This window comes from Ursus maritimus, unplaced genomic scaffold, assembly GCF_017311325.1.
Source record: "Ursus maritimus isolate PB19 unplaced genomic scaffold, ASM1731132v1 scaffold_11, whole genome shotgun sequence".
Classification (NCBI taxonomy): Eukaryota; Metazoa; Chordata; class Mammalia; order Carnivora; family Ursidae; genus Ursus; species Ursus maritimus.
This window is the reverse complement of record NW_024423453.1, coordinates 68,876,546-68,889,785: the sequence shown is the minus strand read 5'-3', so window position 1 is coordinate 68,889,785 and position 13,240 is coordinate 68,876,546. Positions and strand designations below refer to the sequence as shown.

At 37.6% G+C, this 13,240-nt stretch overlaps 1 protein-coding gene across 1 annotated transcript in view; it reads left to right on the top strand.

Moving 5' to 3' along the window:
* Nucleotides 1–359: 359 nt before the first annotated feature.
* ADAM28 (ADAM metallopeptidase domain 28) overlaps nt 360–13,240 on the top strand; it is a 72,182-nt gene continuing 59,301 nt past the window's right edge. Inside the window, exons 1-4 of the mRNA XM_040625784.1 lie at nt 360–371; nt 4,306–4,357; nt 7,015–7,118; nt 13,048–13,124. Coding sequence (XP_040481718.1) covers nt 360–371; nt 4,306–4,357; nt 7,015–7,118; nt 13,048–13,124 — 245 coding nt within the window. The remainder of the gene's footprint in view (nt 372–4,305; nt 4,358–7,014; nt 7,119–13,047; nt 13,125–13,240) is intronic.

Sequence of the window (13,240 nt, the reverse complement as noted above, 5' to 3'; positions counted from 1 at the left end):
CTAATCATCATGGCTCTTTTGATGCTATGGTTTACATTAAGCCATTTTTCTTCTTTCTGCTTCTTGACACAACCTCCTTCTTAGTCAGCTTTGTTATTCTCAAGGCCTTTCTTAATAATACACTTGTTTCCACCTCTCTGCCCTTTTCTTAAGGATTTTTTCCTACTACATGTTCTCCATAGATGTATTGCCCAGTCCATTTTTATATCCTCCTTTAGAAATCACCATGGAATAGTTCATGCTTCAAGATAGTCAAATGTGTACATACCATTTGGCTCTCTTGATTTTCTTTTTAATATTGATTTTACTATAGCTATGGTGTGTGTGTGTGTGATGTATGTGTGTGTGTGTGTGTCCGCATGTCTGTGAGAGTAAGTTTAATCTTTCTTCTCTGGGTTTAAATGGCCTGGTCAATTTAAAAGTATTTCTACGCTTCATTTTGTTCAATCTCTCCTTCATTTTGGTCTCTCAACACTGTCCTATGAAAAGGACATTCCACAAATGCCTTGGTTCCAAGAAATCCATAAACAATGTCAATTTTATCTTGAAGGAAATAAAAACATTCACCAAATCCAAGAGAATGGAAGCGAAAATATACTAAATGACTAAAATGTTAATTTTATTTTTCTTTTGGAGTTTTGTGTAGTTTTCTCCTGTGTTGCTCTATTCTTAGCAGTAGAATGTGTAATATGTTGATGATGAATAACTTATAGGGGATATGCCACAGCTCTGCAAGTGCATCTCACAGATATGTGTAACTCAGACATGTTTACCTTTTAGCATTAAGTGGCAAATGTCTCAGGGTGCCTGCTTGATGCCTTTGAAGTACCCTACAGCAAGAATGTGATCAACCATTAAAAGTAATTCCCTGGGTTAAAGAAACATTACAAGAGACATAATCTGCTTTTTCCAAGCCAGTGTTTTCCATGTTCTTGTGTTTCAGAATTTTACCTCCTACTCCTGGTCACAAATGTCTAGTTTCCATTCTTACAGCTCTTGCTGTAGATCTACCTGTGTATAGAATCACGTAGATTTGCAAGTAAATAAAAATACGATACCTAGTTAAATTTAAATGTCAGATAAATAATGAATGCTTTCTTTTAGTGTAAGTAATCTCAAATATTGTATGGGACATGTGCTTATATTTAGGAAATTGTTCACTTTTATGTGGAATTCACATTCAACTGATGTCCTGCATTTTGCAAGATTAGTCATACCATGCTTTGTCACTTCTTTGAACATATCAGGCCTAAGCCCTAGCAGTCCTCTGGATAACAGCCATTGTTCTGTTATGAATGTAAGGTCCTATGCTGCTACATGTCTGATTATTTCCCAGTCCTGCCTCTGTCAGGTTACTGAGTTCTGCCACCACACCTGTCTCACAAGCATAGACTAGAGAAGCCTGACACCCTTGTCTGCCACACTGCAAGCACATTCTTTTGCATAGAATCTTCTTTTTGTTCAGGTACAGCTTGTAAGCAATGAGAACAGTGTCTTATAGATAGAGCCGCTGTATCTTAGAAGGTATCTTCATGGCTTTAGGTTGAGACTATCTGGTCTTCGTAGAAAGAATTGATTAGCAATTACTGAAACATCCAAGATTTTGAATGCTATGCACTGAGGGATTCTGGCATCCCATAGATGTTACATAGATCTCAGTCTAGATTACTCATTCATCAAGGAGCAGTGAAGAAGAGGACTTGTGTACTTTTATTAAGCAAACGTTCCTCTACTGGCTCCAGGAACTGAGGCACTGGCTTTACCTGTCAGCTGTGCCAAAGCATAGCGCCCCATCCTTCCGGACTTTATCAGCACCTGGCTCAGCTTATAAGATTTGGGCTAGAATTAATTATCCTTGAAAATTTTCTGGAGGGGCTCACTCCAAGGCCAGAGTATAAAACTTGAAAGCATAGGTCTGGCATTATTGTATTTTTAATTATGTTTTATATGCTGCGTATAAGTGGAAAAACTAATATTTGTTGAATAATATAGCAAAATGAACAAACGGAAAAAGTAAATGAATGAGTAGGCACGTTGTCCAATAACTGTATAGATATAACTGGGAAGCATTATCCATACATCTGCATAGGATAAATATTTGACAAGTTCTAATCAAGTCCCTGAGTGTTGGGAACTTAACATTCAAAGCTAATCCTTATCTCTACTCCGGATTTGTCTCCTGAGCACACACTTTTCCTTTGGAGGTCAAACTGCTATGCTGTTGGCTCATGCCCCAAAATAGAATAACATCTGGCAGCACGACTATCCTTTCCTTATACAATTGACAACTCTCAGGCCTTAGATAGGTCTGCCATGGTTCCTTGGAGGCCCTCACATTTACTTCCATGTTGACAACAGTTGTACTGACTCGCATCAAACCCTCCCTGGCACTCTACAGTGAGCTTTGTGCTTTGCTGTGTGCCCATGGGTATCATCTTCACTTTACACTCTTTTGCTCCCATCCCAGGAATATCCAGGATGGTGGCCTTCCAGTCCACCCATTCAAACTTACTCATCAGTATTTTTCCGGAGGAAGTCTTATTTATATGTCCCTGTGACCAGCTAACCTATCTTTTTGGGCTTCAAATCATTTCCTTCTAGTGGATACTCTCCAAATCAAGATGTATATTCCTCAACCATCATAGTTCAGGACCCAGGTTGCAGTACAAGTAGATAGATTTTTATTGGCAGGCATTTCTCTCCACCACATACTTTTACTTGGGATGGCACAGTTATCACATCACCCAGTGAACTCTTTCATAATAAATATTTGCTCTTCCTCCTTGTTGTTTCCTTTTCATCTACCCTGTGCCAGTATCGGCTAAAACTTTCAGTCCAATAGCAATCTTTTCTAAAACAATCTCCAAATAATATTATAGGTGAAGATCCACTAAAATCCATTACTGACAGAAATAGATATCTGGAAGGCTCTTCTGGGCAGAAGATTGTATCTATTATCCTTCTAATATTTTAATTCTTGTCTGGCCTTTCTTAAGTCTAAATGATAAGTCATTACAATGATTCCCTATCAACTCTATTTTCAACCTCAGGCTTCCCCACCTCTCTATTCATCAACATGAAGTGAAAGTTACAGCCTCTCTCATCTAGCATACAGTATGGGATATGAGATACAGGAGTTTTTGACATCAGAGAGAGGACTCCAATAACTAATCATTTATGGGGAATGCAGGCCATACCAACTGACCTTGAGATGGCAAATCCCTGCACAACCCCCTCTGACCTGACGCCCTAACTCTCTATTGTCCCTTGCTGGCCTCTGGTACTGCTCTAGCCAGAAGACGGGGAGAGAAGAAAAGCTTGGCTTGGGTGAGGCCCAGCAGAGGAAACAGCACTCAGTCATATTTGTCTGCCCTATTGAGATCTCTTTTAATAATAATGCCATGGCACTCCCAGTGCAATTTTTAGATATTGAGTGTAACCATGGTTAATAACTCTGTTCTATAGAACAAAATCAGAATTCAGTACCCAATCTTCATCTTCTTTTTAATGAACAGTCCTTTTGTGTCTCTTTTTGTGTATATAAATCTTCAAAACTGTTCTTTTCCACATGAGGTTTGCTTTGAGGTGATATGTTCTCATTCTGAACTCCTGTAGACTTTATTTTCTCTCCTGATGACTTCTCTGGGCTTTTGAGTACATATTTCTGTTGTTTTGTCCATATTCTGACTCTCGGTTACCCGTGGAGAAGACCTCCAGACCAAAAATCATCAGTAGGAGTCTTTGAGGTCTTGTTTGTAGGGCATATTATTCCTTTTCTAAATAAATTCCCCACTGCTTCCACCTGGCTAATTCAGTGATCTCAGCTTACATAGTACTTCCCAAGAAAGCCTTTCCTGGACCTCTTTTGTTAGACATCCTACATTGCACTCATATTTATGTCCCTTTATCATATAACATAAATCACTTTTATTGTCTGTCTTTCCCAGGGATTTATAAGCTTTCTGGACAGTAGGTATCAATTTTTCTTAAGCTTAGAGTTGAATTTGCAGAACTGAGTAGAATCATGCATATAATTAACACTCAAATAATATTTGTAAAATCCATGGGTGGGTGGGCGGATGGGTAGATGGATGGATAGGAAAGGTCTCAGATAATTTGTCTATTCAGTTGGCAGAGTTTGATTTGTTAAAAGAGGCCGGAAGCAGACATTTGCTATATAAACTATATAGACAACCACAAAGAAAAAGCAGGCATTGTTTGCTAATGATTAAAAGATAAACATAGTCAAATGAATATTTGGCGTGTGTTTGTACCGCTAGTGTAAATGTTTGTGTATTTTTGCAGGAAAATTTGAAACCCGAATTGAAGTATAAAATGACAGTTAATGTGGAAAATTGTAGTGCTTTATTTGAAAACAAGTAAGCGGTTTTTACTTCTCTGATATCATCCTTACCAACAAGTTAGCATGGGAAAGTGTACTACCTGAGGCTCTCAAAACCTCTGCTAAGCTTTTTTCTCTCAACCGGCCTTCCAAGGAGTTTGGTGAATGTTTGTTCCTATCAAATAGTGGAAACACACTCAATAAAATAACAGTTTACTAGTGTTTGATCCTTCTAGAATAAAGCACAATGCACAGATAATAAGCAGATATACATTTTATCAAATTCTGTGAAAAAGCAGATAGATTTTTAAATCTTCCCCTATATTATTGTAGTTTATTATTATAATACTGAAAGATTAGATTTTAAAAACAAATTGTAACCATTCCCAACAGGAAAACAAGAGACATATATAATTAAATAAACTTAGACCAAAGAACAAGTCAGTGGTAAAAACTTCGGAATTGGGCTCTCCTGATGCCCACGCCAGTGCTCCTTCCACCCAGCTAACACTAACCCACCCCACTTTCTGCCGCATTACATTGTCCTCCCTTTGTACCTTCATTCTCTGCATTCAGGTCAGCTACATTCAAACATTTCTTCAAAGTTTCACTTCACTCTTGGCTTAAATCTTTGATGATCCTATATCTTGACTATTTCAAAAGTAGTTTTTGCCCCTAATTCTTATGCTTTCAAGCTCTTTTTCAATCCCTTTAAGCCATTCTATATAGTACAGCAAGATTTTTTTCCCTCAAATGGATTCATTGCCTTTGCAACAAATCACAACTGCCTGACGTTGAAATGGGGTAGGAGGAAATAGTACAGGTGTGAATTGTGCAGACCTAGATATGATCCCTTTATATTTCGAACTGTGTAATCTCATCTGAAAAATGAAGCAAGTTTTGTATTTACCTTATCAGATTTCAGAAAGGATTAAAATGAATGGATCCATGGAAAGTGTTCAACTCAGTGGCTGGCATAGAGATGGCATTTAACATATACTAGTTACTTCCTTTTCTCCTTGCCCTGCCTCTTTAAAAATATATTCAGACTCCTATGTGCTGCTGTGGGTAAATTGAAAGAATTCTGAGAAGTCGCAGTGAAAATGCCAGAAGGGCCCTTAAATTCAAAAAGCAGTAATATGTAACCGAAACGTAGCTATTGATTGAAACCATATGATAATTGTCTTTCTCTGCTTGACTTATTTCACTTAGCATTATCTCCTCCAGTCCCGTCCATGTTGCCACAAATGTTGAGAAATCATTCTTTTTGATGGCTGAGTAATATTCCATTGTATGTATGGACCACGTCTTCTTAATCCAGTCATCTGTTGAAGGGCATCTCGGCTCCTTCCACGATTTAGCTATTGTGGACAATGCTGCTATGAACATTGGGGTGCATAAGGCCCTTCTCTTCACTATGTCTGTATCTTTGGGGTAAATACCCAGTAGTGCAATGGTTGGGTCATAGGGTAGCTCAATTTTTAACTTTTTAAGGGACCTCCACGCTGTTTTCCAAAGTGGCTGTACAAACTTGCATTCCCACCAACAACGTAAGAGGGATCCCCTTTCTCCACATCCTCTCCAACCTTTGTTGTTTCCTGCCTTGTCAATTTTTGCCATTCTAACTGGTGAAAGGTGGTATCTCAATGTGGTTTTGATTTGAATTTCCCTGATGGCTAATGATTTTGAACATTTTTTCATGTGTCTGTTAGCCATTTGTATGTCTTCATTGGAAAAGTGTCTGTTCATATCTTCTGCCCATTTTCTGATTTGTTTATTTGTTTCTTGTGTATTGAGTTTGAGAAGTTCTTTGTAGATCTTGGACACCAGTCTTTTATCTGTAGTATCATTCACAAATATCTTCTCCCATTCCGTGGGCTGCCTCTTAGTTTTTTTTTGACTATTTCCTTGGCTGTGCAGAAGCTTTTTATCTTGATGAAGTCCCACAAGTTCATTTTTTCTTTTGTTTCTTTTGCCTTTGGAGATGTGTCATGAAAAAGGTTCTTTTGGCCAATGTCGGAGGTTGCTGCCTATGTTCTCCCTCTAGGATTTTGATGATTTCTCACATTGAGGTCTTTCATCCATTTGGAGTTTATCTTTGTGTATGGTGTGAGAGTGATCAAGTTTCATTCTTTTGCATGTAGCTGTCCAATTTTCCCAGCACCACTTTATTGAAGAGACTGTTTTCTCCTGCTTTGTCAAAAATTATTTGCCCAAAGAGCCGAGGGTCCATTTCCTGGGTTTCTATTCTGTTCCATTGGTCTATGTGTCTGTTTTTGTGCCAGTACCATGCTGTCTTTGTGATCACAGCTTTGTAGTATAGCTCAACCGCATTGTGATGCCCCAGCTTTTTATTCCTTTTCAACAATTCCTTGGCGATTCAGGGCCTTTTCTGGTTCCACACAAATCTAAGGGCTGTTTGTTCCATTTCTTTGAAAAATGTCATTGGTATTTTGATCGGGATGGCATTGAAAGTGCAGATTTCTCTGGGTAGCATAGACATTTTAACTATGTTAATTCTTCCGATCCATGAGTATGGAATATTTTTCCATCTTTTTGTGTCTTCTTCAATGTCTTTCAAGAGTGATTTGTAGTTTCTAGAATATAGATCCTTTACGTCTCTGGTTAAGTTAATCTCAGAATTAACTTCTGCTGCCTTTTTTCCCCCTCAGTAAATGCTATCAAAGAATTCCCTGGAGTAAAGAACTATGAAGTGGTTTATCCCAGAAGACTTCATCCACTACATAAAAGAGAAGTCAAGGAGCCAGAGCAACAGGTACAGCTTTTGACTTAACAAAGTATCTTGAAAAAATATGCATAGATATATTTATATATGATATATGTATAGATATAAAACATATATATACATATTTATATATAGACATTTGCATGTTTTTGTTTGACCTATCATATTTTTATTAACTATTATCAACCTCATTTTGAAGATAAAGATTCTGACAGTTGAAAGGTGTGCCCAAGGTCACACAGAAAGTAAACTTTAATACTTTTATGGTAATTTATAATACTGTATACTTCCAAAGACATTCAATACAACTTATTTTATCTATTATCTATCGATCAACTATGTATCTATGTACACACGTACAAACAAAACCATGAACATTAAAACTGAAGTAGAAAATAAAATATTGTGGGTGAATATCAAGTTAGAATGAATTACTATAGTAAAACATGAAATTTACCTTTGTCTTTTCTAAAGAGAAAGTTATTAAACTTTGTATAGTTCTTATTACTTAATGAAAAAACATTCTCAGCCAAAAGATAAAAGCTAAAACATGATGGTTCATTCAATAATTTTCTAAGAACCTGCACCCAGAAGTCTTCTGCTGGGAGCCAGGAAAAATATAGATAAATGAGACATGAATAATAACTTGCAGAAATATTGTAAGATGCCACTTCCTGGGAGTACCTACTCCCGCACTGGATAAGGTTCCTGACAGATGATTTCTTCTAAGTCAAATGTTTATGATAGCAGAACCCATAGTAGACCCTGTTTGTCAAAATAATTCTCTTTCAACAAAACATTTCTGTTAAATTTAAAAGAGACCTACATGCATTGGATTCCTCATCTGTATGGCTTCCTTAAATGTTTTCTAGCATTCTCTTAAAAATGCCAGATAGCAGGACACCTGGGTGGCTCAGTTGGTTAAGTGTCTGCCTTCGGCTCAGGTCATGATCCCAGGGTCCTGAAATGGAGCCCCATGTTGGATTCCTTGCTCAGCAGGGAGCCTGCTTCTCCCTCTCCCTCTGCTGGTAGCTTCCCCTGCTTGTGTTCTCTCTCCCTGACAAATAAGTAAATTAAAAAAAAAATTTTAAATACCAGATTCATTTTGTTGCTGAATATTCTGAGGAAAATTTGAATACACATCCAGTATCTTTTATAGTAGTTATAAAGTTATTTCCTTAGAAAACAAATGTAAGCTTTTGAATAATTTATTTTGATGAAAAGCTGTGGAGTAGTTACTGGCACCTGATAGATGATCGATCTTAATTTTTAGAATAGTTGAGTAGATGGATGTAGTTGATGCAATGTGCTTGATATTTATTGCAAATACATTGTTTATCTAGTCCACAACTTGATTAACTGGTTGTATGAACCTTATATTTTCCTAATCCATAGTGAAAGGGTAAAGGATCTGAATTGAAAGGCTTGTTTATATTCACATCTTAAGTTTGTTAATTTTCTCTGTATAAATTTATATACAAATGAACTTCAAATTCTGCATCTTTAAATTGAGATAATAATAGTAATACTTGTCTTATATGGCTATTTTGAGAAAACTTATGTGAAAAGCAAAGCATCATGCAATTATTAAGTCCCTGCTCAAGATTATGTTACAACACTGTCCTATGTAACTCATCACCTTCCACTTCTTATGACTAATCATCATGGCTCTTTTGCTTGATGCTATGGTTTACTAAGCCATTTTTCTTCTTTCTGCTTCTTGACACAACCTCCTTCTTAGTCAGCTTTGTTATTCTCAAGGCCTTTCTTAATAATACACTTGTTTCCACCTCTCTGCCCTTTCTTAAGGATTTTTTTCCTACCTAACATGTTCTCCATAGATGTATTGCCCAGTCCATTTTATATCCTTTGTGAAATCACCATGGAATAGTTCATGCTTCAAGAATAGTCAGTATTACACCATTTGGCTCTTGATTTTCTTTTAATATTGATTTTACTATAGCTATGGTGTGTGTGTGTGTGTGTATGTGTGTGTGTGTGTGTGTCCGCATGTCTGTGAGAGTAAGTTTAATCTTCTCTTCTGGTTTAAAATGGCCCGGGTCAATTTAAAAAAAAAGTATTTTCTACGTCTTTAACATGCTTCTACCCCTCCTTCATTTTGGTCTCTCAACACCTGTCCTATGAAAAGGGACATTCCACAAATGCCCATTGGTTCCAAGAAATCCTATAAAACAAGTCAATTTTATCTTTTGAAGGAAATAAAAACATTACACCAAATTCCATAGAGAATGGAAGGAAAATATATCTAAATGACTCAAATGCTTTAATTTTATTTTTCTTTTGGAGTTTTGTGTAGTTTTCTCCTTGTTGCCTTCATTTTAGGCAGTAGAAGGTAATATGTTAGCCATGAATAACTTAAGGGGGGGAGTACTGAATGCTTCCAGCCATCTCACAGATATGTGTAACTCAGACATGTTTACCTTTTAGTATTCAAGTGGCAATGATGTTCTCAGGTGCTGCTTGATGCCTTTGAAGTACCCCACAGCAAGAATGTGATCGAACCATTAAAAGTAATTCCTGGTTAAAGAAACATTACAAGAGCATTAATCTGCTTTTCCAAGCCAGTGTTTTCCATGTTCTTGTGTTTCAGAATTTTACCTCCTTACCCTGGTCACAAATGTCTAGTTTCCATTCTTACAGCTCTTGCTGTAGATTCTACTGTGTATAGAATCATCAGATTTAGCAAATAAAAATACAAGATACCTAGTTAAATTTAAATGTCAGATAAATAATGAATGCTTTTTTTTTAGTGTAAGTAATCTCAAATATTGTATGGGACATGCTTATATTTAGGAAATTGTTCACTTTATGTGGAATTCAGATTTAACTGATGTCCTGCATTTTAGGCGACAGTCATACCATGTGGCTTTTGTCACTTCCCTTTGAACATCTAGGGCTAAGCCCTAGCAGTCTCTCTGGGATACCAGCCATTGTTCTGTTATGAATGTAAGGTCCCATGCTGCTACATGTCTGATATTTCAGTCCTGCCCTGTCAGGGTTACTGAGTTCTGCCACCTCACACCTGTCTCACAAGCATAGACTAGAGAAGCCTGGACACCCTTGTCTGCCACACTGCAAGCACATTCTTTTGGCATAGAATCTTCTCTTTTTGTTCAGGTACAGCTTGTAAGCAATGAGAACAGTGTCTTATAGATAGAAGCCAGGTTCTTAGAAGGTATCTTCATGGCGTTAGGGTTGAGACTATCAGTCTTCCTTGTGCAAAGAATTGATTAGCAATTACTTGAAACATCCAGAATTTGGAATGCATGTGACTGAAGGGATCTCTGCATCCCATAGATGTTACATAGATCTCAGTCTAGATTACTCATTCATCAAGGCAGTGAAGAAGAGGACTTGTGTACTTCTTATTAAGCAAACGTTCCCTCTACTGGTCCAGAGAACTGAGGCACTGGCTTTACCTGTCAGCTGTGCCAAGAGCATGGCCCCATCCTTCCGACTTCATCACACCTGGCTCAGTTACTTAAGATTTGAGCTAGAATTAATTATCCTTTGAAAAATTTTCTGGAGGGGTCACTCAAGGCCAGAGTATAAACTTGAAAGCTATATTCATTATTGTATTTTTAATTATGTTTTATATGCATGGCATAAGGAAAACTAAGTATTTGTTGAATAAATAAGCAAATGAACAAACGAGCAAATGAATGAGTTAGTACGTTGTCCATATAACTGTATAGATATAACTGGAGTACATTGTCCATACATCTGCATAGATAAATATTTGACAAGTTCTTAATCAAGGTCCCTGATGTTGGGAACTTAACATTCAAAGCTAATCCCTATCTTCCCAGGATTTTGCCTCCAGAGCACACACTTTTCCTTGGAGGTCAAAACTGCCATGCTGTTGGCTCATGCCCCAAAATAGAATATCTGGCAGCACGACACCTTCCTTATATTGGGAACAACTTCAGGCCTTAGATAGGTCTGCCATGGTTCCTGGAGGCCTCAATTTACTCTATGTTATGACAACAGTTGTACTACTGGCATCAAACCTCCCTGGCACTTCTACGGTGAGCTTTGCTGTTTGCTGTGTGCCCATGGGTATCATCTTCACTTTACACTCTTGCTCCCATCCCAGGAACATCCAGGATGGTGGCCTTCCCAGTCCACCCATTCAAACTTACTCATGGCATTTTTCCTGGAGGAAGTGTTTATTTATATGTCCCTGTGACCAGCTAACCTTAATCTTTGGGCTCTAAATCATTTCCTTCTAGTGGATACTCTCCAAATCAAGATGTATATTTCCTCCCCTAACCCATAGTTCAGGACCCAGGTTGCATACAAGTAGGATAGATTTTTTATTAGCAGGCATTTCTCTCCACCACATACTTTTACTTGGGATGTACAGTTATCACATCACCCAGTGCACCCTCTTTCATAAATATTTGTTTCCCTCCTTGTTGTTTCCTTTCATCTACAATCTCTGTGCCAGTATCGGCTAAAACTTTCAGTCCAATAGCAATAATCTTTTCTAAAACAATCTCCAAATAATATTATAGGTGAAGATCCACTAAAATCCATTACTGACAGGAAATAGATATCTGGAAGGCTCTTCTGGGCAGAAGATTGTATCTATTATCCTTCTAATATTTTAATTCTGTCTGGCCTTTCTTAAGTCTAAATGATAAGTCATTACAATGATTCCCCATAACTTCTATTTTCAACCCTCAGGCTTCCCCCCCCCACCTCTTGCTATTCATCAACATGAAGTGAATTACAGCAGCCTCTCCTCATCTAGACATACAGTATGGGATATTTATATACAGGAGTTTTTGACATCAGAGAGGACTCCAATAACTAATCATTTAAGGGGAATGCAGGCCATACCAACTGACCTTGGAGATGGCAAATCCCTGCACAATCCCCCTGACCTGACGTCCCTAACTCTCTATTGTCCCTTGCTGGCCTCAGGTACTGCTCTAGCCAGAAGACGGGGGAGAGAAGAAAAGCTTGGCCTTGGGTGAGGCCCAGCAGAGGAAACAGCACTCAGTCATATTTTGTCTGCCCTATTGAGATCTCTTTAATAATAATGCCATGGCACTCCCCAGTGAATTTTTAGATATTGAGTGTAACCATGGTTAATAACTCTGTTCTATAGAACAAAATCAGAATTCAGTACCCAATTTCATCTTCTTTAATGAACAGTCCTTTGTGTCTCTTTTTGTGTATATAAATCTCAAAACTGTTCTTTTCCACATGAGGTTTGCTTGAGGTGATATGTTCTCATTCTGAACTCCTGAGACTTTATTTTCCTCCTGATGACTTCTCTGCTTTTGAGTACATATTTCTGTTGTTTTGTCCATATTCTGACCTCCGGTTAGCCGTGAGAAGACCTCCAGACCAAAAATCATCAGTAGGAGTCTTTGAGGTCTTTTGGTTTGTGGGCATATTATTCCTTCTTCTCAAATAAATTCCCCACCCTGCTTCACCTGGCTAATTCGTATCTCAGCTTACATGTTACTTCCTCAAGAAAGCCTTTCCTGACCTTTTGTTAGACATCCTACATTGCACTCATATTTATGTCCCTTATCATATAACATAAATCACTTTTATTGTCTGTCTTTCCACAGGATTATAAGCTTTCTGACAGTAGGTATCAATTTTTCTTGCTTAGAGTTGAATTTCCAGAACTGAGTAGAATCATGCATATAATTAACACTCAAATAATATTTGTAAAATCCATGGGTGGGTGGGCGGATGGGTAGATGGATGGATAGAAAGGTCTCAGATAATTTGTCTATTCAGTTGGCAGAGTTTGATTTGTTAAAAGAGGCCGGAAGCAGACATTTGCTATATAAACTATATAGACAACCATTAAAGAAAGCAGGCATTGTTTGCTAATGATTAAAAAGATAAACACAGTCAAATGAATATTTGCGTGTGTTTGCAATCGCCAGTAAATGTTTGTGCATTTTTGCAGGAAAAATTTGAAACCGAATTGAAGTATAAAATGACAGTTAATGGGAAAATTGCAGTGCTTTATTTGAAAAAAAACAAGTAAGTGTTTTTACTTCTGATATCATCCTTACCAACAACAAGTTAGCATGTGGAAAGTGTACTAATTGAGGCTCTCAAAAACCTCTGCTAAGTTTTTTCTCTCAACCGGCCCAAGG